The sequence below is a fragment of the Anser cygnoides genome, chromosome 19 (genome assembly GCF_040182565.1).
Source record: "Anser cygnoides isolate HZ-2024a breed goose chromosome 19, Taihu_goose_T2T_genome, whole genome shotgun sequence".
Lineage (NCBI taxonomy): Eukaryota > Metazoa > Chordata > Aves > Anseriformes > Anatidae > Anser > Anser cygnoides.
Window position 1 is genome coordinate 809,670 of NC_089891.1, and position 24,876 is coordinate 834,545.

Genomic DNA, 24,876 nt, shown 5'->3' on the forward strand with positions numbered 1-24,876 from the left:
AAAGCACAGCACCCAGCTGAGCTCTCCAGCCCACTCCTGCTGCTCCCCTGTGGGCAACAGGAGGTTCAGCCCCGGCCAGGAGCTCAGCTGCTGGAAAATTTGAAGGTGGTTGGTCAGCAGCCCAGAGTACCAGCAGCTCCCTTTGAACAGGACGCTGACCAGTGGAGCAGGGTTTGCAGGAGAACAAAGCAAAACCAAAGCCAACAGAAGGAAAAGTCTTTGGAAATGGGAGACTGGTTAGAAATCTCCCAGGAGAAACTGTTTCTTTAAAATCAAACTTCTGCAAAGATTGTAGCTGCTCCCTGGAATGGAGCTGAAATGAAATGAACACAGCTGGGATGGCTGTCACTGCCCCAGCCCAGCAAAATCAAACAGCAGACTGCGAGCAGACGTAGTGGCAAGACAAAGGGGTTTTTAATAATGAAGGTGTTGCTGGTAACATAGGTAAGGAAATGTGCTTGCTTACAACTTTGAAGCTGACAGCATCCCTTTAAATAAGGAAATACATTTGTTGAGAGGAGAAAGTTGTCTGGAAAGCTCTGTACAATGACGCAGTGTAGCAGCTAACACTACTCTGATTCAAGTGCTATTAATATTCTTCATGGAACGGCTTCTAAAAATCTCTCACTTAGAAAAAGACTTTTTTTTTTAAAAAATGCAACCTGTGATCGTCTATCCTAGCAGTGCATTGTGACCATTTGTACAATAGAAAAGTGGTGCTTTAAATAGTGACTTAAAAGCTACTGCCATGTTCTTTATACAGCATGCAACAACACCATAAGCTGAGACACAGCAGTGGCCACAGAGCCTCCTCCGGCAGCTCCGGCAGCCTTGGGTGCGGGTGCCCCACAGGAGCCGTGGCCAGGCTGCCTGTGGTGCCCCTCGCGCTGGGCCTCCTCCCCAGCTGCTGCATCTCCAATGTGATGTCTTTCCAGTAACACGAATATTAAATACACACAGTCTGTAAATAGTTTAACAATCTTTGTCAGCAACAATATTTACTTTGGCAAAACCAGAATTGCAAAGAAGTAGATGTGTCCGTCAAAGAGTCTGCAGTAAGTTCTTTGGTGGAAGCCAAGAAGTGAAGCAAAGGCTCCTTCTCATTAGAGCCCGAGGAAGTATATTGCACAGAGACTTGCAGGAGAAACGCTGGTGACTTCAAACTGGAGGCATCACTGCAGGAAAGCATCCATCTTCGCTGGCTTCAGAAGAACAAGCTCCTCTAGGCTCAGTGATTCACAGCTGTTCTCCAGATGGCTTTGCTCTGAGCTGGGTGAACAGTGATGCCGGAGTAAACTTGGGAAAGGAGGATCACTGCTGGGGATTGAGGAAGAATGGGAAAAAGGAAGCCTTCTGGATGGCAGAGGAGTGGAGACAGCAAAGCAGGTGCTCACACAAAACCACAGGCACACAAGGGCCTGCTCAGCCCTGTCCCACACCAGGTGGCTGAATGGCTGCTCCTGGCTGCCCCTGCTCCCAGGTCATGCAGGGCAGTGGAGACCCATCCTGGTTTTTGGCTGTGCAGAGGACAGCCCCTGCAAAGCTTTGCTGTATTTTCCATGTGACTTGCTCCTACCCCTACCTTGGATCAGAACATATTAACACTTCATCCGTACCACACTAGCTGGGACATGCCAGCTGCACCAGAATGCCACAGCCCTTCAATACCTGCACCTGCAGCCTGAGCAGCTGCCTCCAGCATCCCGACCTCTCTGCTTCAAGGTCACAGGCTTCAGCCTGATTCAGTTCAGACTGCAGCCAGGACAGCTCTTTGGCTTTCAGCCCCACAGGCAGCCTGAGAACATCCCAAAGTACCACCATGAACATCGGCTCCATCTCTCACTCACCTGGAGCACAGCTGTGCAGGGACTGGGGGAACATGGCTTTGGGGACAGAAGGAAGGATATAAGGCAAGTCTGGCTGTACAGAGAAGTGTGTTTGTTGCCCTGGCTGGGCAGAGCCCTTGGACCTCCCTGCTCCCAATCCTCCTGACCTGGCATGGCTAAGGTGAGCCATGCACAATGGCCTAAATAGCTGGACAGGCAAGAGGGAAGGGGGCAGCAACCTCTGAATGATTCCCTGTTGCTTCCCAGCTGAGGTGTCCTCACCACAGTTTTGTCATGAGCTGCTCCAGTTCTCATGGGAGTAACTGCTAAAAATGGGGAGAAAAACGTAAGAGGAACAAAATTGAAGTTCTAGACAACTCTCAATCTAAAGGAGTGTTGATAAAGGTATCCTTTGTGGGGATGTGTCAATGGAGGAAAACCAAAGTACCAGAGCTGTTGAGCTGTCACTTTGCAGTAACAGGAAATTCAAACAAGTTTATTCACTGGGAAAATGGCTCCAGTTTCCCCTGATTCTGGCATGTTAGCCCTATGTGTTCTCCGGCATGACGGAAACACTGCGCTGGCTGCTGCAGGCTTACAGTATCCTGCCTCCGCCGCCCTCCTGTTCACCACTGCTGCAGGTGAAGGTCCATGCTGGTGTTTAGATTGAGATCAGTAACATCTAGGAAATCAATGTTGAAGATGCTGGGGCCCGCAGAAGTGAGCGAGCCAAAGCCGGTGGCAGAGCTGGGGGGGGTGAGGTCCAGCCACTCCATCGTTTCCCATGGAGATTCAGTGAAACTCATTTGTAAACCAGAGCCATCAGCAGGGGAAGGGGAGAGCTGTGTTTCCATTGGTGAGAGGGGAGTCTGTAAAATCTCCTGGGAGGTGAGCAGTTCATCTGCAGCTTTGCTGGAGAACCCCTCTATCATCCCTTCGAAGTGGGACTCTTCTCCTCCCATCTTCAGTAGGGCAATTTCACTGACTCTCCCCAGTGGGCTGTGAGCATTCAGCAGGACCTCGAGGTGAGTGTCACCACCGCCAGGACAGTGCTCGAACGGGAGCTGGGTGGAGGAGACCTGTTCGAATGTGGCAGACGACTTTGGGAGAGAAGTGCTGGAGTTCCCTGTAGACACTGTTATGTGAGGTACTTTCTGCAGGCAGGACCGGTCTTCCTTGGCATTGGCTGGCATTTCTGTGCAGCAAACAAGAGCGGGTTGAAGTGCTTTGGCAGTGCCCATCACTGCTGGCCCAGAGGCACAGCCAAGGCCCTTGAGCTGGGCTCCTGGGCTGGGCATGCTTGCACAAACCCACTCCCAACTCAATCCCTTTGGCATTGCTCACCCACCCTCCCTGTGGGAAGCCCCCCATGTTCCCACTTCCTGATCTCAGCTCCACTGGTTTTGGACCCCATCTCCAGGACTTGAGCACTGGCAGCTGTCCCCATGGGGGTGGGCATGGATTGGGTCATGCACAAGAAAGGGCACTGGCAGCTATCTGCACAGGGGAGAGCACCGCAGTGCTCTACGTGGGAGATGGCACTGGCAGCACTGGGAGTGGCGGAGGGCAGCAGGGGCTCTGCGTGGGGAAGGCGCTGGCAGTGCTGTCACCCTGCAGTCCTTCCTGAGCAGGCTGCATAGGTGACACCCTGAGCCCAGACTCCCACAATGATTTGGGGCATGTGCAGAAATAGGCTCTGGCAGGCTTCCTCACCAGCACAGGTCGGGTGTGGTTTTGGAGTCAATCTCAGTGGCTCCTGGCATAGGGAAGCAAACGAAAGCTGCACCCAGCTCAGGCAGCTCCACTGGGGCACACTGAGAGCTCTGGGCCCCACCGACCTATGCCTGATGGAGGGGAAGCCCTGGAGGGAACAGAGAAGCAGTGCGTACCTCCGCTCTCAATCAGCACGTCCAGGAGTTCGTCCATCTGCTGACTTCGAGTCATCTGCTGCAGCAAACGGCAAAGAGGAGAGTAGAGGGCATTAGGAGGAGAGTCCCTCCAGCCACGCGCCAGGTAGGTGGCTCTAGACCCCATGAGAGGCGCATGGGGCTGGCAGCAGTGTTCAGAGATGAGCACCGCAGGGACCTGGGACACGTGCAGCAGATCTGGAGAGCACTGAGCCAGGTTCCCCCTGCCCTGCCACCGAGCCTGTCTGTGCTCAGTGACACTGCAAACTGCCTCTGCCCAGAGCAACCAGGACATCCAGACCTGGACCTGGCATCTAGCACTGGCACGTGCCTGCTTGCAGTCCCAGCAGCCTCACTGGGGATAACATAATAGCATCCTCCTCTCCCTGACCCCATACTGGAAGGACTTTCTGCACACCTCCCTGCCAGCCAGCATAAGACAATTTTTAGCACTGCCAATGGTATCACTCTATGTTCCTAAAGGCACCGCGACTGGCACTGAGGCTGCTGACGGACTGTCACAAGAAGTAAGGAGTTCATGGGAGACGGGAGCTCCTCCCCACGGCAGCACCACTCCAGGATAAGGCTAAGGGCATGTGGCTCCAGGATAAGGTTAGGCAGATGGCAATCAGCAGGGCACTCTGCTAATGGGCTAGGTGATGTGTCCCAAAGAATGGCCAGTAGGGATGCTCCAGGGTCTGTTCCCTGAGCACCCTGAAGAAGAAGACAACGAAGTCCTGGGGCATTTGTATGGGATGTCTGGACCCCAGGCACCTTTCATCAGCACAGAAGATGCTATCCCTTCTAGCACGGTGTCTGACTGCTTTGTGGCAGTCATTTAGTAACTGACTCTTCAAAGAAACCCCATTCCTTATGTAAAAAGGCTTGTCCTACCCAGAGATCCCATAATGGGTTGTAGCTCCTGCAGCTGACAGTTACATTAACCACAAACGAACACTCTGCACAGCCCTAGCCCTATAGAAAGTAAAAATCATGCAGTTACCTGCTTTACTGCATCCTCATAGGGTGGAGGCTGCTTTACCTCTGAGAGGACTGGGCTTGAATTACAAAAACTTGGGGATGGAATAGAAAACTTTTGACCTGCCTGCGTAGCCATCTGCGTAGGGGAAATACAGGGAAACGGAATCAATGCACAGGGAAAAGGTTACGCTCCTCGGCACAGAGGGAGGCCCTCTTTCGCCCCAGTTGAAGCCAGAACGAAACCAGGAAAACAAATGATACTGCAGGTCAAATCAGCTCAAAGTGCCTGGCCTCTGGGCAGGAAAGAGGGAGGTAAAACAGCTCTTTGGGTTAGCTCTGAGGACACCGGGGGAATCCAGGGCTGGGTTGAACCCTGGTCACTGACTGAGATCTGGCCGCAGGCATGGTCTTGCAGAGCTGTTACTTTATCTGTGGTTTTTCTGTGAATGTGCGGAGCAAGAGGGAGAGGTGGTTATGCCCAGGAGCGCAATGCTCCCCCAGCTACCAGCTGCCTCTCAGCTCCTCCCTTTGGGGACCTTCTCTGTCACTACCTGTCCTGGGACAGCTCATGGAGACTGCCCAAAAGAGTCACAGCCCACAGGCCTTCTCTGTGCCCATACCGAACACCTGCATACTGGTGCCAGCTTTTTGCCAGCAAGAGGGCCACCCTCTTCCAGGAAAGACATCACCTAAAGGTCCAGTGACTGCAAGTGGCTGTTCACCTTGTCTTGAGGCCCACAGGGAAGCCCAGGACAGTGGTTTCACAGCCACGATGAGCTGCAGGACATTGCAAGGCCAACCCCTAAATGTGCTCCTTGTGCTCTGGCAATGGGGAAAGAGCTGGAGGAGTCCTTGAGGTGTTGCTGCTCCCTGATGGTGCCCTGTGACTGCTCTCTGGTTGTTGTGAGCAATCCCACTGTCTCTCTTGGAGCATAGCCCCACCGCGCTGCACTCTACTGTGCAATGCACCATGGTGCTCTGTCCCACTGCTTGTTGCACCCACAGCTCTGTGCCCCACTGCTGAGGTCGCCACTGCACCCTAACCACGGCAGTCACTGCTCTGTGCCCAGATCACCCAGAGCAATGCACCCCATTGCCTCTATCACCCCAGCAGCACGCCCCGCGTTGCCTACTTCACCCCTGCAGCACCGTGCCCTGCTGCCCGTCCCACTGCAGCACTCTGTTTCTCCTCCTGTCTCACCCCAACAGTGCTGCTCCCCTCTGCCCACCTGACAGCACCGTTCCTGACTGCCCATGTCACCTGTATCGCCGTCCTCTGAGCAGCTTAGTGACAAGGCTGCATCCCACTTTCTGTCACCCTGCAGCACTGCACCCCGCTGACACTGCACACTGCTCAGGGTGCTGGCTGTGGGGCTGTGGCTCTTGAGCTGTCCCGCGTGAGCGCTGCGTGCAGCGGTGGTTGTTTTGCGTGCGCCTGTTGCACACTCAGCACACACCTGCTGTGCATCTGCCCAAACACTCTGCGGGTGCGCCGTGCACCCGGAGCCACCCTGCGTGCTTTACAGACAACAAATATGATGGGTGTTACTACTGCCTGGGGAACCCTGGTAGGGTGTTAGGATGAAATGGGGCTGTGATAAGCAGCCCTTTGTGCTGTTTTTGTGTGTTGGCAGCATGTGCCCCTCCCTCTCCAAGCTTTCATAGCACCCTGAGGGCTGAACGAGGCGTGGAGACACTGAAGGGACAGCTCTGCAGTGCTGGTGGCCTGAGGGGGTGGCACAAGCTCTGTCCTGACATCAGATCCCAGTGGCAAGCCCTGCTTTGTCATCTACCCAAGAAAAGGCTTCCCATATGACTGGGGTAACTGCCTTCCTTCAACCCAGTCGTTAAAGTACCTTACACTGCTAGGAGCTGCAGTGGCTTAGCAAGATGCTGACTAGTATTGCAGGGCTTCCCCAGGGGCATAGGAAACTGTGCCAGAGACCTCCCAGGGGCAGAGGGAGCTGTGCTGGTGCTTCCCCACTGTGGATAGAGCTGTGCCAGGGCTCCTAGGGGCAGAGGGAGCTGTGCCAGGGCTCCATGGGGCAGATGGAGGTGTGCCAGGGCTCCGTGGGGCAGAGGGAGCTGTGCCAGGGCTTCCCTAGGGTGGAGAGAACTGTGCCAGAACATCATGGGGCCGAGGAAGCTGTGCCAGGACTCCCCCAGGGGCGCAGCAAGCTGTGCCAGAGCCTCCCCTTGAGGGGACATGGAGATGCATCAGGGCTCCTTTAGGGTAGAAGAAGCTGTGCCAATGCTTCCCCAGGGCAGAGAGTTGTGCCAGGTCCCTCCACGGCAGAGGAAGCTGTGCCAGGACTCTCCCAGGACACAGGGAACTTTGCCAGTGCTCACCCAGGGGCAGAGGGAGCTGTGCTGGGGTCCTCTGGGGAAGAGGGAGCTGTGCCAGGGCTCCCCCAGGGCATAAGGAGCTGTGCCAGGGCTCCATGGAACAGAGGAGCTGGGTTGTGCTCCCCCAGGGCAATTGGATGTGGTGGCAGGAGGGTTCTCCAGGAAACACCCTGCAAAGGACCCTGCAGTGCCATTAGCTTCCAACCCATTCTCCATCTCAGCTACACTGCCTTACAGGCAGCCCCACGTGCTCCTGCAACCCCCTGGGTGCCCATCCTGGACGCCAGCTGTCCCAGCCTGATGGAAAATCACTCAGAGACATTTGTGTGAATGGCCACAGATATGAGCGTGTTCACCACCTAGATGACGGCTGGGGTGCTCTCCACTTACCGATGCTGTGCGAAGGCAACTGTTGGTCTGTGGGGACCCGCTGCGCCCTTCTGCCTGTGAGCCGGGGGACACCGACAGGAGATAGTGGCTATTAGGGGACGGCGGCAGGCTGATGTGCTGCGGGCTCTTTGCAGCCCCGAGAGGAGAGTGCTGGGGGGAACACTGCGGGCTCAGGAATGTTGAGGAGGTGATGGTGCTTTGCCCTGCAGGCTCCAGGCAGTGGCTATTTACAATGTGAGACAGCTGTGGCACACCACAGTTACTTAACTTATCTGAGCTGCTGGCTTGGCCTTTTAAGGCAGTTTGTTTGGATGCAAATGGGCAGCTGGACACTGCATTTTCTTGCTTGATGGGGACACCAAAGAAATGCTGAGTGGGCTGTTGTTTTTCCTCAAGGCCATTGCTTCTCTTTCGCTTCTGGAGCTGCATCCGTAGCTCTTCCACCTGCCTCTGCTCTTGTTGCAGCTTCCATGTCAATTCATTGATGACCTTCTGCTTCTCCACCAGCATTTTGTCTTTCTCTGTGTCAATCCCTTCCAGCTCCAGCTGGATGCTCCCTCCATTCATGCTGCTCATGAGGCTTTCTTCAGCACTACCATGAACTGGAGATGGTTGAAGACCAAACTGTGGAGAAGACATGGGCCCATCATTGAATGTGTCTGGCAAAGAGCCACTCACAGAGAGGTCGGAGGAGGCTGGAGAGATGGGTGGGGTGGAGCTGGTGCTGCCAAAGTGGTAGAAGCCGTTTGATAACATGCTGGTGGAGGACTGCGACTGGTAACTTGACAAGGTGCTTGTTGGAGTGACTGGAAAGGTTACAGTTGTGATCTCACTGAAGTTTGGCACTGCATTGCTGCTGCACTCCTGGAAGGGCCGCAGCCGTTCCATCAGCGCTGTTTTGGTACCGGATACAGGAAGGCCTCTTATTCGGAGCTGCTGTCTCAGTTCTGACACCTAGAAGAAAAGTAACCAATAATCATTCCTTGTGCTTCCCCTTGCAGCTGAGTGCTTCAGAAACGTGACATTTCTCACACGACAAGCCTCATATCATAGGTTACATGCCTCCTGCTTTAAAGCTCGGGCTCCCCAGGTGATCAGTCAGCATGCACAGCCCTGACTACCACAGGACCCTGATCTTCCTAATAGGAAAACCTTCTTTCTTCCTCCAGAAGCTGTGACTGCTCTCCGTGAACCAGCAGTGGTCCTTGGGCCATGGAAATAATCCATGGTTCCTTTCCTAGCAGTAGTATCTACCAGAGCAGAAGACTTTCAACACAGGCCGGGAACTATCCTTTAGCTCAGATAACACGACCACAGATCTCTGGAGCCAGCTACTCCATGTTCAGGCATCTGCACCAGGTTCAGGCATCTGAGCAAGGTTATTGCTATGGCCAAGCACATGTTATTTCTACCTCATCTTATTTCTCCATCTAATAACGATGGAGAAATCCATTTCCCCTAGGTCTCTACTTCTAAAAAAAAGATTGGCCTTCCCTATGGCTGAGGCTCTGTTAACAAATGATAAAAGAATCAGTGATTTGAATGATTCTCTCTTGTTCCCTCCTCTCTCGCCTATGTGAGAGATTTAGATACTATTCAAACCAGTGCTCAGAGCCGCAGACTCCAGGGGATACCTGCTTCTCCAGAGAGCTGAGCTGGCCTGAATGCTGCTGGCAGAGGAACTGCAGCATGGGCTTGCAATGACCACTGAGAAGCTGAGTCACTGAGTTGGTGTCAAGGCAACGCTGACACATTCTGTCTGGTCTGCTAGCAGTATCCAAGACATCCACCATAAAACTACTGAAGGTATGGGGCCATGAGCTACAGGAGCAGCAGCACAGATTGTTCTTTAGACTTTGACCTGATACCCTGGCCTGCAGCCATCTCAAGATGCAGGGTTTGCTGATATGTGCACTGGAGCAATGCACCCATGTGATACCCGCAGAGCAGAAAGTCCACGTTTTTAGTTACCACAACACCAATCGATTCCTGATTCATCATGCTGTATGCCTGGGTTTGCATGTAGAGTGGTGGTTCTGGTTTGCTGACCTGTAACACAGTCAGTCCCTGCTGCACTACACTGCACACACAAGGGGTAGCAAAGCACATTCAGGCTATGAGATTCTGCTCCTGTGGTGACAAAGTTTTAACTCACTTTCAGATCATCCAGGTTAGATGGCAGAGGGCCTGGCTTGATAGATGAGACACAAGTCTGGCCTGAAAAGGTGGTTTTCACAGGAGAAAGAGGGGTGTTGTTGACAGAAGTTGATGAAGAATTTGAACTTTTGACCATTTGCTCATTTGATTGCCTGAAATAACAAAGGAGATTTGGGGTAACACGTCTGTCCTCCAGGGTCTCTGTGCCCAGTGCTATATGACGTACCATCTCTCTGCTCCCTTGGGGCTCCTATCTCCTGTACAAGACTTGAAGGACCACCAACCCCCCAGGAAAACCAGTTTGGGCTGCAAGGAGATTGCTGGTGACCTACCAGCACGTCACAGGTTCCCCAACCAGTGCACAAAGCCAGAACAGCTTTTCAGAAGACTGCTATACTTTGAAGCTTTTGTGTTTCCTTCGCATGCATTTATCCCCTTTGCACTGGCACAGATGGGCAGGAAAGAGGAAAGCTTGGAGGGAGACAGGACTAAGCCCTGATACTGGCACATTGTCACTCACTTTATCTGCCCTTGGTGCATCCCTGGGTAGCTGAAATGTTGCTGTTGCTGCTGCTGCTGCTGCTGTTGCTGCTGTTGCTGCTGACTGAGGATCTGGAGCTGCAGAAAGAGCTGCTGCTGCTGGAGGAGTCTGGCATATGCAGAATCCATGGGCGGAGGGGACTTTTCTGCCTTCTGGTCTGGAGGGATGTACTGATGATACTTCAGCTTCTTCACCTTGGGCTTGGTGTCCTTGGGCTTTTTGTGACGGTTCTTGCTATCACTGGATGATTTTGACTGTTGGTACAAGAAGCAAAGGAATTAGTGGAGAGAAGAGGTCCTGTCACTCCTGTGGGAACTTGGAGACCTGGCAGAGCAAGGGCACGTCCTGCTGGCAGCCTGACAGCCCAGCTCCATGAGCAGCTAAACATGTGTGTGACTCCCCAAGGGCAACATTTCATCCCAGATGTGCTAAAGAGCACATGAGAAGGAGAATGACTTGCCTTGAAGGTATTTCCCTATTGCCTTGTGTCTCCTGTTTCCAGCTCCAGGGGATATTCCAATAAAGGAACTGTTCAATCACCTTGAGCAGGGACCAAAGCTCTACCTTTTATAGTTAAAAAATGAAGTCAACTTGCAGTACTTGACAATGGGATCCATCTCCCTTCATTATTCCAGGCCTTCGAGGCCAAACCCCTAAACTTGCCAGACACATGGGGTGCAGCACCTGGGTGCTTTGGGCCTGGCTGCAGCCACCTGCCCTGTGCTTGTTCCCTCTGCTAGGGAGCCTGGGCCTGAAGACATTACCTTCACCACAGAGGGCACCGGAAGGGGTGGGCTGTCCTGTCCTGGTGCTTGCTTGGGGCTGTCACACTGGCTGCTCTGCCCCGAGGCCAGCTCCGCTGCATTGCCCTCAGTGCCGTGGGGGTGATCCTGAAAGGAAGAGGTGCAGTGTGAGGGGATGTGGGGCAGATGCAGGCCCCCTGGACAGCCTGTCCCCATAGACAACCTTCCCTCCACCCTGATGCTCAGTTCCTGCAGGGCGAGGGGCCGCACCCCACTCCGGCAGCCAGGGACTGAGCTGCAGCAGCTCTGCACCCCAGTGCTGATACACTGCCCTCTCCAAAGCTGGTCTCAGAGGGCCCTGACCAGGCTGCAGAGGTCTCTTGGCACAGAGAAAGGAGATGGAGAGCTTGGAAACCTCATGCAGTCCCTGGGGAAAGGACAGCCTGGTGTCCCTGGGCTCACAGCAGTGTGTCTGGGGCACCCATATTCAGTGGAAGTGTCTCTTTTCCTGAATCGAGCACCTGCCACCCTCTTCCCCTGCCCAAAGTCTTCTCCAGTCCACCCATCCATCCCAGTCCTGCCATGCCTACCCCAGCCCACCCTCCCCAGTTCCCACAGGCTATCCCAGTCCCCTCTAGCCTTCCTGTCTCCCCAGTCTATCCCTGCCTACCCCAGCGCCCCAGCTATCCTCACTCCCCCTCAGCCCTGTATCCCCACCCCTCCCAGTGCACCCTTGGCCCCTCGGTCCCCCAGATGGGCCCAGTCCCCTCAGCACACCTCAGTGCCCCCAGGATACTTCTGGCACGACCCAATCCCTCCAGTTCCCGCAGTGCCCCCTCCCTCCTCCCCCAGTCCTCCCAGCCCAGAGTACTTTCTTTCAGTCCATTCCAGTACACCCCAGCGCCCCAGCCCAGGATCCCCATTTCCCCCAGTCCGTTCCAGTTCCCTCCCCGCTCGCCTCCCTCCCTCCCGGTGCCCGGAGCCCCCCCCCCCGCTCCCCGCTGCCTCCGCCCGGCGGCTGCGCGGCCCCCGCGAGGCGGCAGAGGGCGGCACCGCTCCGCGGGGCCGAGACGGGGCCGGGGCCGGGCCCCCTGCGCGCCTCCCCCCGCCCGAAGCCGGCCCCGTCTCGGCCGGAGCCGCAGGGCCGCGCCGTGCCCGCGGAGCAGGCGGGAGGCGCTCGCTGCGGGCCCGCTCCTCGGGCGCCGTCCCCGCCCCGTCCCCGCCGGGCCGGGCCGCGCCACCCACCTGGGGCGTCCCCGAGGGCGCCGGCGGGGCCGGCTCCGAGGCTTTGGTGCCCGCCGACGACTCCGTGGAGCCCTGGGAGTCCTCGCTCCTGGCCTGCTCCGGGGACAGGCCGTCATTGCTGCTGTCCTCCTCAAAGGCGAAGGCGTCGGGTGGCTTGGAGAAGTTCACCTGCGTACCTGCCGGGTGCGGGGGGGCGGCGGTCAGCGGCGTGCCCCCCCGTCCCCGCCGGCCAGCCCGCCCCAGGGCAGCAGCGCCCGCCTGCCCCCGGCTCCTGGCCGCGGGCTCCGCCGCCCCGGCTGGAGCGGGCGTGGGTGGCAGCCAGCGGCTGGGCTGTCCCCGGCTGGAGGGATGGGGTGAGCACAGGGCAGCGCGGGGAGTGCTCGGAAACCGCAGCGCGCCCTGCAGTCCCGGCCTGCGGGACCTGGTCAGTTTCCCACGTGTGCCCCTTTTGCAGATCTGGCTACAGGCTGAGGACTTGGTGCTCAAGGCGTTCGAATGCCTCATCCCATGTCAAACCATCGTCCGAGGACAGCATCGCTGGTTTGACATGGGGAAGGATCCTGCAGGCCAGTCCCCTACAGCCAAATGAACAAAGCTGGTGGGGAGCACAATACTTGGGAAGTGGAGAAAAGAGGTCTCAGAGAAGCTTGGCCTGTCAGAGGCAGAAGGCTCTGAGAGAGCACAGCACACTGGGCTGGTGCAGAGCAGCTCAGCTGTCCCGACCTGCCTTTGAGCTGAAACGAGGAGAGGGGCATTAGTCTCTCTCCCCAGTCTGCCAAGCATCTCGATCGCACTTAGTGATCCTCAGCAGAAGAGCTGAGGTTGAAATTGACGTGGAGGGTGACGCTTTCATGGCAGAAGAGCCAAGGTGAGCGCACCTGGCTGCAGCTGGACAGAGGCAGCAGGTCCTGTGGCTGTCCACACACTTCAGCCACATGAAATGCTTCAGATTGCTGCCGTTACTTCCTGACTGCCACAAGGCCTGCCCCAGACACTGATTCTCCCTCCTGCAGAGCTCCTCCTCATAGTCAGATGGGCAAGAGCTCTTGACCCCAGGCTTTTACTGATAAATGAAGTGGTGAAAAACAAGAGCTCTCATGTGAGCTTTGGGAGAGCTGCAGGTGGGGGCAGAGGAAGGAGCAGCGTGGTCATGCTCATAATCTCCTCGTGCTCACGTCTGGCATTTGTCAGGCAGCTTGGCATGCCGATAGCGAGGTGACAAATGGGGAAATAGGAAGGGCTCGGGGACAAGCCTCCACCTGTCTGTGCGGCTGCTCTAGCAATGTGCACCTTCTCACTGACACGCACCCTCCTGCCCCTATCTCAGAGATAAAGGCTTATCTCTGCTTGCTTCAGCTCGTGGTGCCAGGGCGGGTGAGGGAGCAGGGAGCCCTGGCTGCCCGCCCCAGGATGGGTCCCTGAGCCACCAGCAGCTAGACCCCTGCAGAAGGTGGGCCCGCCTGCCGTGGGGTTGTGTTAGGAAGAGGTCCCAGACAGTCAACAGTTGCTGGTATCCTGACAACATGGCTCTGCGTCCTGCGCACTGTGCCTGTCCCCATCCACAGCTCTGCAAGTGTCAACAGCAGCAGCCTCCTCTGTGACCCTGGTGTTCCCAAGGAGCTGCTCTGTCTGCTTGGCAGAGAAATGCAAACAGCTCAACAGTACACTTGCCATGGCAGCTCTGGGGCAGGCAGGCACGGGAATATGAGAGCAAGTGTCTTGTGGAGAGCCTCTCTCCTCCCTGCTCCCCACGGCCTGGGGTTCCTCATGTGTGTCTGGAAATAGGGCCTGTCCCCTCTCCTCTACAGCTGCCATCAGAGGTTGTACCTTCCCTGAGGAAACACAAGGCTGTACGATCCCTTGCGCTGGGGTGTCTACAGACAAGTGTGGGCATCCTCTCCTGGGAATAATCACTCCAAGCAGAGGGACTTGTAGATCTCCAAGACTTCCACTAGGCTGGCATTTGACAGGCATGTGAGGAGAAAACGTGCCAAAGCACGGAGCCCAAGGGACCTTCAGGACACAGCGGCAGCCTGGGGCACGACAGGAATGTGCTGCATCCTGCTGCCTGATACTGGGGGCCTGTGCGGAGCAGGGAGCGCTGCCCTTATCTGTCTCTCTCACCCAGCCCAGGGCTGACCGTGTCATTTCATGATCCCATGTCTCTGCTGTAATCTCAGGCAGAATGGTGTTTGCTTGGGGCTGTTTCTAATGCACTGGGTATTGTCCTCTCAAACGTATTGGACAAAGTGATGACAAGGACCTGGTAAAAAAAGGTTCTTATATCACTGCTCAGCTATGTAGGGCACTGTCGGCCTCCTGTCACTGGGATGTTAGGGCTTTCGGCTGGGGTCTGGCACTTTCCGCTCACCCTGCCGGAGGTGATTAGAGGAACACGTCAGCTGAACTTTCCGCTATATAAACAGTTGGGATTCCAAGGTTAAAGTAAAATGATTTTAAATCCTGTCATCTTTCTGGTATTGCAAAAACAAAAGGCTTAATGTTCACAAGTCCCAGTGCTCATTTCTGCTCTTTTTTCAACCTTCTGCCCCAAGCTGTGAACACCACAAAGTGCCTCTGACTTCAAAAATCAGTTTGAGGAGCCTTCAGCTTGAGGCTTTCTTCTACAGAAGCCTGAGGACTGAGATTGTGTCCCTGGTGCAGCTGCAGCACCTCCTTCTCATGGCACCCAAATAGCTTACTGCTGGACTCTAACATGCTGTGCGTTTCACCTGAAATGGGATAAAACTGGCTTACAGGGAAAGTTTTTCCCCAGCAGATGATTGATGGAAGGCTATGGCAAAAGGGAGAAATTTCAAAATTGACTAAATCATTTTAATCCAGACTTTTGTTTTTAACAGTTTTGTCCCGTAAATCTCTATTTACCACAAGCTCCTGACAAGGCAGCTGGAGACAAACATTGTTCAAATTTGACACGTGTTTTTCCCAGCCTCCAAGCCTTGGCTCCAGTGGATAAAGTCATATTCAAACTGCCTTGATTGTTTATAAAGAGGGGATTTTTTTAATGGTTTCTCTTTCTCTTTTCTTTTCTTTTTTTTTTTCACTCCTCTCCTTTGATAAGTGACTGAGGAGATTTTGCTTGAACTCTCCCTAAAAGCTCTCCCTAAAAATTCCTCTTCAAACAGAGTCCTGGAACATTTTGCCGTCAAAGGCAAGATCTGTGAAATGCTGAAACCAGGGTGGCTCAAGAACCAGACTGAAGAAACCACTGTGCACACTCTATGTGCACTTTGCAGAGGGAAAATGAAGAGCAGGAACAATTGCAGTACAGGAAAAGGGGTTTTTGAGCCTGCAGTATTTCATGTTTCTGCTGGTTTCTGAGATGAAACCAAAGTCAAAGCGCTTCCTGTTTCAGTTCCCATTTTTTGCATTGCTCCTGTAGTTCAAAGACCCCTCATGTTCCAGAGCCCTGCTACTGTCCCCAGCTTGTTCTGAGCCCAGAATAGACACTTAACATGGGATTACACCAATGGAAATAATCTCATGAATTTAGGAACCAAGAGCAAGAGAACAAGGAGTTCCTGGGGGCAAAACAGCTCTCAGTGCCCCACTTGAGACCTGAGGTCCAGTTTGGATGTGGAGGGATGAGCCCAGACTTCAAAAATGTGGGCTGCTGGGCTAGCAGGATGCTGCAGGTTTTCTTGCTCCTTTCTCTGCCTTCTGATCTCCCTGTCTTGGTACTGGTGAGCTCTGAGTCACCGTTTTCCTTAGTGTCAGCTCCCGCACTGGCCTCCCTGCAGCAGCATGGGGGAAATAACTGCAGAGGATTCTGCCTCCCTCCTCCAGCTGGGAGGTGGATAATAGAGGAACACTGAATTTATACATAAACAGCACGGGGAAATGGTTGGTAGGAGCATAGCCTGCTTTGGGATGCAGGCTGCTCCTTGTATTCCCCAGCAGTCTAGCACCCCAGTGATGCTTTCCCTTCCTCTCTACTCTGTTGGACCTTCTGTGCCACTGGCATCAGTGGAAAAAAAAAAAAAAGAATGTCAGCCTCTCTGAAGTGGGGCTATTTCACTCCTTCTTGTTGGGATGTAAAAGCTTGGCAGGTCACAAGTGGGAGAATCCAGACTGGCCTAATGCCCACATGTGTTCACCCAAGCCCTCTCCCACGTGAGGGAGGAAGGAATGACCTTTCTCCAGCAATACCATTTACATGCTCAAAGCCTTGGGCAGGGAAGGGGAGTAAGAAACGAGGTGTTCTCTCTGAGAAGACATGGCTGAGAAATGATTCATTTTCCCATACTGGCTGCGCTAAGAAGATGAGAGATCTCTTTTCATAGACCAAGGTAAGATAGCACAGGCTGTGCTGGACTGCAATATTATGGTGAAAAATAAGGAATTTTAAATATTGTGCAGCCACTGCTCCTAACTCTAGGTCGGTCACTTTCTGCAGTTGCTGCTTGACATCCGTGTAACCTTGACAGCCCCTGCCCCGTGCCATGCACACGACACAAAATACACGCTCACTTCACTACCTTTTATGGCCTCTTTCACAGCTGAGTCGACAGGAATAATATTCTTCTCCACCAGCTCCAAAGGACCCGGCCTGAGAGCAATCTTTTCATTGAGATCATCTGCCAGTCGGGCTCTTTTCAGCTTCATTTGAGTAGACTGAATGGACCCCTCTGCAGCTGAGTCTAAAAGGCCAAATGGAAGGCATCAGTTCAGGACCTGGGGCATCCATAAGCACACTGCTCAGTGAGAACATACTTCCCCCTCAGCACAGCCTTCTGGACTGTGGCCAAGACCTGAGCATGGCTCAGTGTGCAGCAGGAGCTGCTCAGAGACTGGGAAGCAAGATGGGATTTAGGGACTTGCGTCTTCCTCTGAGCCTGAGGTCAAGCTTCTCCATTCCCAAGTAAAAGCTTCTGTTTTCTAACCTGGGCTTGCAAACCCAGTCTGCAGCCAGACTGTCCTTCCCAAGGCCCAGAAATGATCTGCAATGGAAATTTCATTAAGCTGTGACTAACATGAGAGCAAAAGTGGACTCTGACTCCTGCCTGCCAGGAGCCCATTGGGCCTTGTGGCCTAACGCAGATGGATCCCTACTTCTGAAGGAACAGCTGGAGGAAAGAACCGTTAACAGAGTTTGACAACTGGAGCAAATTCCTTACACTGAAAAATAAAAAGCCAAATCTTCAAGAGTGGAATGTTTGGAGGCAGCATGAGGACAGTGTTCAGGCCTTCAGGGGAAAAACAAGCTGGTGGAGAGGAGCATAACAAAGGCAGCTAGATCTGGAAGCTACCACCAGACCGAAACAAACTGAGAAACTCTAACTTACTGAGTGGTGAAAGAAGAGTGGCCAATTACAAAAGAAAGTGGTGATTTCCCAAATAAAGATTCTCTGACTCCTCTGGTAGCACCAGAGCACCCTGGTAGTCAGGGAGCAGGATCCTACACTAGACTATGCCTTTACACTTTGGGGTTTAAAGTAAGAAGGGCTGCATCTAAGCTGTGCTGCCTTCAAAGACTGGACAGTCTTCTGGCAGAGATTCTGTAGGCAACACAAGCTTCATACTAGACAATAAAGAAAACTCTGCAGGAGGTCAGGAGAGCTGATCTAAGGCCAATTTTGGCCTCAGATTACATATGAAAAGGAACCACATGAGCTACTTGAGGTGAACAGTAATAGAAAGTGTGCCTGGAAGACATTTAGATGACAGCAAGTGTCTCAGCTGCCCAATTTCAATCATGTCTTTGTCATGTTTTGAACCAAATGGGCCTGTAAGTCCATGAAAATCCAGGGCACACCTCTTTGTGTGAGCAGAGGCCCTGGCCAAGTGTTTGTGGGGCAGCACAGACAGTGTGCTCAATTTACAGCCCGGCCACCTCTGCACCACCTCTCCTCCAGCTCTGTCTCGCTGGCCCAGTCAATGCCTGGTGACTGCAGCCATCTCCACATCTGTTTTACAACTCCTGGCCCCAATTCCAGTTCATATTTGCTTCAATATTTAGCCTAAGGGAAAGACACTTTCCACCTGTTAAATGGCCAGTGATGCTGGCTCATTTTACAGATGGAGAGAAAAGGGAAAAGTAAGAGAGTGGCACTGATCTGTCACAGACTCTGGGCTTAGACCTCTTGCATGCCAGAGGAAAAAGAAATATGAACTGCATCCATATTGAGAGCAGAGGCCAGCATTTACAGTTCCCAGAGAGTAATCTGCTTCTTCCAAGGGACTAACAGGACTCAAGGAGGGACTGCACATCCTCCCTGTCTCTAAGGAGCTTGTTATCTCTGAAGATAACGAGGGACACCACAGAGTTCTGCTGTCTGTGACAGGATGCAGCAGAGCACTGCCAGCTCCCCGGCTGGGAGGGGACGCCAGGCTGGGAGAGGGGAGAGCTGCTGGGTCTCACTGACTGGTACCAGAGCTCAACCTTTTTTTGTATGGCTATGCTTGGGTCATTGATTCCATCAACATCAATCGACGCATGAGAATTATGAAAAAAAAAAAAAAGTCTACCTTTAGGAGGTTATTACAACTACCTGCTACAAGGATTTTACCACAAATGCCCATGGTATGCACTTTGTGAGGATCAGACCTCTGCACCTCTGTGCAACAGAGTACTCTTTCACAGCTGTTCTATATCCCACTGTCTTCTAGACCATCTCATACTGGTCCCTGCCAGAGATGGGACAAAGATTAGATGGCCTTGTTTCTGCTCCTGTCGGGAAAAGTGTGTATCCTGCCTTCTGTAGGTCAGGTCTGAACCGAATACCATACAACATCCCATTCCATACAATGTCCCCTTTGACTGTGGCCCTCATGAGCAGCTGAGGCAAAGTTAATTGTGATGAGAGTCCTGAAAGGATCTCAAGTGGGGCAGGAGAGACATGAGTCACAGGCAGGAGAAACAAGGAGTATGTGGGAGAATCTCGGGCAGGCTTACCTTGTAAAATGTGCATGTTGACCAGGTCTGATCTCTCAGGCCTGCTTCTGATCTTGTGCTTGAGATAATCTTCAGTCTGCAGAACACAAATGCAGAGAGTATTATCTGACTAGAGCAGCAACAAGGTACAGAGAGCAGAGGCCCCCATGCCATTCCAAGTTTTTTTGGATTTGGTACAGTCTAGGTTTGGTGAGCTCCTAAATGGCATTTTTTTCCACCTGGACACTGGCCGATTCTTGGGCAGAAATTCTTCATAAAGGGAACAACATGCATTGAGCTGCTGACTGTTCACTATCCCCACAGCTAACCTGTGTTCTTTCCAGTTTCCTCTGGGCTTCTGATGCCTCAAGTATTATGAGAGCTCGTGGAAAGGACGAAACCTGTTTGCTGGGAATGGTAGATTTGCTCCTGGCTCAGCATACCATTTCACCTTTGAGACCTACACAAAGGCAACTCCACAGTGTAGTGTTAGCAATGGCTTCTGTGGGAAGCCTGGCACCCTGTGGTGAGATATAAGGCTGACTTAGCCTTACCGTGGTCCTGCAGCTCCTGTGCTCTGCAGTTCTTCACCCCAGCTATTGTGTGGGTTGGGAAAATCCAAGCTGCAGATCACTGCAGTGGAGCTTGTGATGAACTTGTACCAACTTCTCCATGGCTTTAAGAACAAAAAGGCACACAGAAGTGCAATAACATCTTTCTCCAGGGCCAAGGAAGTCCGTATTGGTGGCAGCTGACCTCAAGGATACAAATACAAGCTTATCGCCTGGTTAAGAAGAGCTAGAGAACAACCTAGAGAAATTATTACCTGTTTGTTAAGTTGAGATGCTAGAATAGATAGTATAAAAATGTACGTAGTTCAAAGAGGTGAAACCCTTCTGGATAAATAGAAAATAGCACAAGCAGCTGGAGAAAACTGGGAAACCCACAGGACAATTGTACAGGTTCATGAGAAAAAGATTTTATAAGCATTTCTGTAGCCAGCAGAAGGCAATGGAAAGTGCTGTCTGTGTTCTATAAATAGGAGAAATAATTGTGGATGCTGCTGAGATGGCTACAGAATTTAATGCCTTTTTAAAACATCGTCACTAAAAAGATAGATGACTATCAATCACATGACTAAGCCAAGAACCTTCAGCAACAAGACAATAGAAACTCCAGTTATCAGTTTGGAGAAGTACTCAGATAGTTAAATGTTCCCAAACAGTTTGAGATACACAAGGCTAGAGTAATAGCAACTGTCTCTGGTTCTCTAGGAAACTGGGCCAGGGAGAGCATATTTTCTAGTTTTAAAAGAGATGGAGAGAAGAAACCTGGAAATTATAATTCCAGTCAAAGAGATATTGGAACAAGTAATCAAACAACCTGTATAAATGGATTTTGAAGATAGCAAGGAGGTGAGTAACAGCCAGGATGGATTCATGAAGAACAAACCACATCACACCAACCTAATTTCCTTTTATGGATAGATGACAGATTTCTGTTACAGGAATAAACAAAAAATGGCATGTAGCTTGACTCTAAGCATGTTTTGACATTATCTCACATGGTTTTCTCATATGCAAGCCAGAGAAATTTGGTCTGGTTAAGACTAACATAAAAAAGGAACATAACTGTGGGTCACCAAAGGAATTAGGAATGGTTCACAGTCTAAACAGAAGAATATATCAAATCATGTTCTGCAGCAATTTTTCCTGCTATTCAATATATTCATTAATGCCTTAGATGACAGAAGACATACTTCTTAACTCTGAATCATTCAAGACTAACAGATTAGAATAGAAAATGTTTTGGAGCAATTGAAGAAATGATCCGAAATACACTGGCTACAGTTCAAGAAGGACAATTGGAAAGGAGTACATTCAGGTCAGAGTTAGCCACAGCTAAGCCAGCTGATTAAGCACTGGAGGGGATGAAGACAATCCACCAGAGATGTCTGTATTGGTCACTGGACAGTGGTCTTAGACAGAAATTAGTAACTGCATAAATATTGGAAAAAATATGAAAGACTCCAGAGAACCTAGTGATCAGCAGCTGAACCACATCCCCAGGCCAGCAGGCAGCTTTCTAGGAAATACCATGAAGAATGTCAGATGGGCACAAGGAGTAATGAGGCCTCCTTCTGGTCCTGCATCTGAAGGGACCTGTGGGAAGGGTCTGGAAGGCAGCAACAGAAATTACTGAGCCAGAAATTAGACCAATGAAAAGAGGCTGAAGCTCAGTACACAGATGACATTGCTGTAGGGAAACAGGATGCAAAATACTTTTTAAAAGTACTGCATGACAAAGATAAATGGTTCTGCATGTCCATGCAGAAGGATAAGTAATGGTCGTAATCTGCAACAGAAAAGCTTGGGCTAGTAATTGAGTAAGACTTGGTAACAGCACAGGTTAGAGAGCACTGGAGTGTGTTGCTGGGGGGGGGTGGATAGGATGGCCATTGGTTGTCACACATCTTTCAGGAATGACCTAGAGGGGGCTGTTCTGCTCTGGGACAGAGGCACGATTGCTGTCCCCTGCAGTCCTTCCCTGCCACGTGTGCTGGGTTGCTGGGTGTAAGTGCTGGAGCCCTGCTGAGCCTGACGGCTTCAAGAACGTCAGCATGCTCTCTGTCCTCCAACCCAGCAATCTATTACAGGGCATTGACTTCAAAGTCTGTTGCACTGGCCTGATGCCAGCCTCCTACATAGCCAGTGATATGTTTAAACAAATAATAGATATTTTATTTACAAAAGTATTTGCAATTTCTTACCCTTCTCCCATATTTTTTCTGCAGCTTATTTTCACCAACGCAGTCTGTGCCAGGTCAGCGCTAGCTGGTGCCTGCACTTAAGTGCAGTTAAATTCACCTAATGCATTTCTAACTAACCCTCAGATCAGGCCCTCATCTGAGCTAAGTTTGAGTTACTCTCCTACAGATGTGGCACTACGATGTTGACTCCAGCATTCACACTGCACTAGCCTGAATTTCTGCTGTGACTTCAGTTCTGTTTGACCTTTGCTACATTTGTGTCACTGGGGTGCAAACAGTGGAGTAAGACCTCAGTTTTTTTTTTTTTTTTTATTTTTATATCAGCTGTAGCAGAAGAGCTTTCAAAACACATGAAAGTGGTTATTGTTATCTGCTTTCTGTTTGCAGAACATCAGTTTGGAGGAATATCAGCTAAACAACAAATGCCATTGAGTAATTATCTGGAAACAGACGTTGCCTGTCAGGGCTATAAGCAGGACATCCTTGCAAAGGAATATATTTTTGTTATAGACTGTGCTTATTAGTGTGTTCGTTAGCATGCTCTAAAAATGGGATAGACTAGACCATGCTTCCCTTTTCCCCAGGCAACCAGCCAGTGAAAGCCTTTGAAGAGAAAGACAAAGAGACACGAGTGTATACTTAAACTGTAAAATATATGACACTCCATGGATACTTTGGATTGCTTGAAATTTTCTAAGCATGCTAATTTTTCAGAGTCAAATTGTGTTTCTTATGCTAGCCATTTATTACTGTTGGAGTCTCAGGGCAAGTGATTTGGAGAGTGTTTAAGTTCAGAAGAGCACTTCTTCATATTTCATAGTTATTCTTTCTTGCAAAGGTCCCTTTCCATGTGACTGCAAGCACGTTTTGCAGAATAATGGAAGAAACTCTCGTGTTCAGGCAAAACCTGTATGACTGACTATTCTCTTTGCCTTGCTGTGTGTGGACATCCCTCCAGCTTGGTCAGGGCTGGGTGCTACAAAGGGCTTGGAAAACCAGTGCAATTTCCAAAAAAGTGATCACACCACAGAGTATCATTGTGTTCTGGAAGTGGCTACTTATATCTCCCTTCAGCAATATTTTGGGAAGTCTAAGAGCGGATGGGTGATGGGGCCAGTGGGAGCCTGGGCCACTTAGCTGCTGGGACACTGTTGCAATCGCCAAGCAGCGCTGTTGAGCTAGAAGCCAGACTCTCCTCTGATGCAAGGGTGAGTCCCCTGGGGACTTGCTCCAGGTGACCGAGGGCATCCACATTTCTCCTGCACACTTGCTAAATACTTAGCCTCCCATCTGTCCTGTTTGCTGCTTGCCCTGCTCTAAGCTGACTCATGCAGGAGCGGAGAGCAGCCAACACAGCAAGGAGAGGGCTGTCGATACGGCCTGCAGTGGAAAGCAGAGGCTTCAGCTAGTTTGAGGTTTACTGGGAGGCTGAACCCTGCCCACAGGCTTTTCTAAAACGAAGGGGCTGTTTCAAAAAAAACTATCTTAGGGGACAGTTGGCTCCTCTGCCTTTTTAAACCTCTACTGCTTGGAAAAGGGTGCTCTTGAACACAAGAACCTTGGCTTGGCCCTGCCATGTCTGGGGGCAAGGGAGAGGCCCTGACGCTCATCCTTGGCCACAGGGCCTGGGCAGAGGGTGCCAGGTGAGGGCAGAGTGGTGGAAGGTGCTTTCAAACCCCGCAGCTCATGCAAAGCGAGCCCACGTGTTCCCTCATCAGCATGGCTTGTAGGGATTACCTTGGCTCGCTCCAGACTTTTTCGTTGTTCATGGAATGCAGATGGGCTTTTCAGTGCTGCAACAGGAAAGAGAGAGGAGCAGTCAGCACAGGAGTGGAAGCAAGCAGCCACCAGGATATTCGGCAACAGCATTTTAATGAGTGCTATAAAAATAGCAACACAAACTAACTGCCCTCTTTATTGCACTAACTAAAAATAACTCAGGAAAGCTCTGGGAAATCCCGTGCTCTCAGCCAGGCCATGGCAAGAGAGCAGGGGGGACAGAGAGCACAGGGAGGACAGGAGGGACATGGGTAGGAAGATGGTGCAGGCTTTGAAATGTGGTGCTCGGTGGGACATGTCAGACAGCAGGTGCTGCTCTTCCCTGGAGCTCTTCTTGCAGGTTGTGGCACTGGGAGGCACCACAGCCCCAGAAAACTGATCTAGGAAGAGCAACGGGCTGAGGGGACCTTGCCTGAAAGTTAGACCTGTATGTGACTGAGACTTGAGGCCACCAGGAAAACTGGAAAGGCCTGCCTGGCCTCTTGGCATATTTGGCCTCCAGCAAGGGTACTTCAACCAGGACACTGGAGCTGTTGTCCTTTGTCCCTCTTCCATCACTTAGTACCCCTCCATCTCCTTTAGGCTCCTTCTCACCAGACATTTGTCCTGTCCTCCACCCAGAAGCATCTGTGTGACGTGGTGCTTCCCTGGGCAGCTGCCCGGACAGGTACCCGGCAGCAGACCAAGTTCTTAGCATCTCCTGACACCAAGGAGGATTAACCCAGAGAGGGTCCCAAAGGAAGGCCAATGGTCCCTGGGTCTTGGACCAGTGAATACCAGTCCCATCTATGTTGGAGTCATGGAGGACCTTGCACATTTCCTTGTTTACTCAGATTGTGTATAAACTGGAGAGAAATTTGTGTGATGAAGGGGTTAATATTTCTTAGTTCCTGCAAAAATTCTTTTCTGTCTGTGTAAGCAAGAAAAATCAACTGTTCCCATTGGGACAGGGAAGGGGAAGGTGTCCTGAACCACAAAAACAGCCTGCTACAACTCTTTGGCAACATCTAATTCCCTTTCCATCTTCTGAGTGGGATCTAATGGGGACAGAAATTATTTTCACACAGAACATGACGTCCCACATCAATCTAGAGAAGAATGACAGGAAGAATGAGGGCAGCTGGGAAATGATTGGGGACCTGAACTGGGTTTTGGTAGGCAACACCCCTAACCTCCAGGGAATCACAGGAAAACACAGAGGGCACATTCCTGCTTCTAATGTTTGGAAAGCAGACATACAGACAAGCCAGTGTTACTGTGCCATGCTCCGGTGAGAAGCAATGAGGACTTGTGACA

General features: G+C 51.8%; 1 protein-coding gene across 16 annotated transcripts in view; it reads right to left on the minus strand.

The window, feature by feature from the left end:
* Nucleotides 1-395: 395 nt before the first annotated feature.
* Nucleotides 396-24,876, minus strand: part of MYOCD (myocardin) — a 254,736-nt gene continuing 230,255 nt past the window's right edge. For 8 of the 16 annotated variants that reach the window (XM_048075927.2, XM_048075926.2, XM_048075928.2 and 5 more), the window contains 11 exons: nt 23,539-23,594; nt 19,053-19,128; nt 16,636-16,797; nt 12,137-12,312; nt 10,913-11,038; nt 10,128-10,402; nt 9,606-9,759; nt 7,451-8,404; nt 4,737-4,850; nt 3,716-3,773; nt 396-3,021 (listed from right to left, as the gene is read on the minus strand). In XM_048075927.2, coding sequence (XP_047931884.1) covers nt 2,453-3,021; nt 3,716-3,773; nt 4,737-4,850; nt 7,451-8,404; nt 9,606-9,759; nt 10,128-10,402; nt 10,913-11,038; nt 12,137-12,312; nt 16,636-16,797; nt 19,053-19,128; nt 23,539-23,594 — 2,720 coding nt within the window. In that variant the 3' untranslated portion in view covers nt 396-2,452. The remainder of the gene's footprint in view (nt 3,022-3,715; nt 3,774-4,736; nt 4,851-7,450; nt 8,405-9,605; nt 9,760-10,127; nt 10,403-10,912; nt 11,039-12,136; nt 12,313-16,635; nt 16,798-19,052; nt 19,129-23,538; nt 23,595-24,876) is intronic. The other 8 variants (XM_066979999.1, XM_048075942.2, XM_048075943.2 and 5 more) reach the window with 6 other exon arrangements.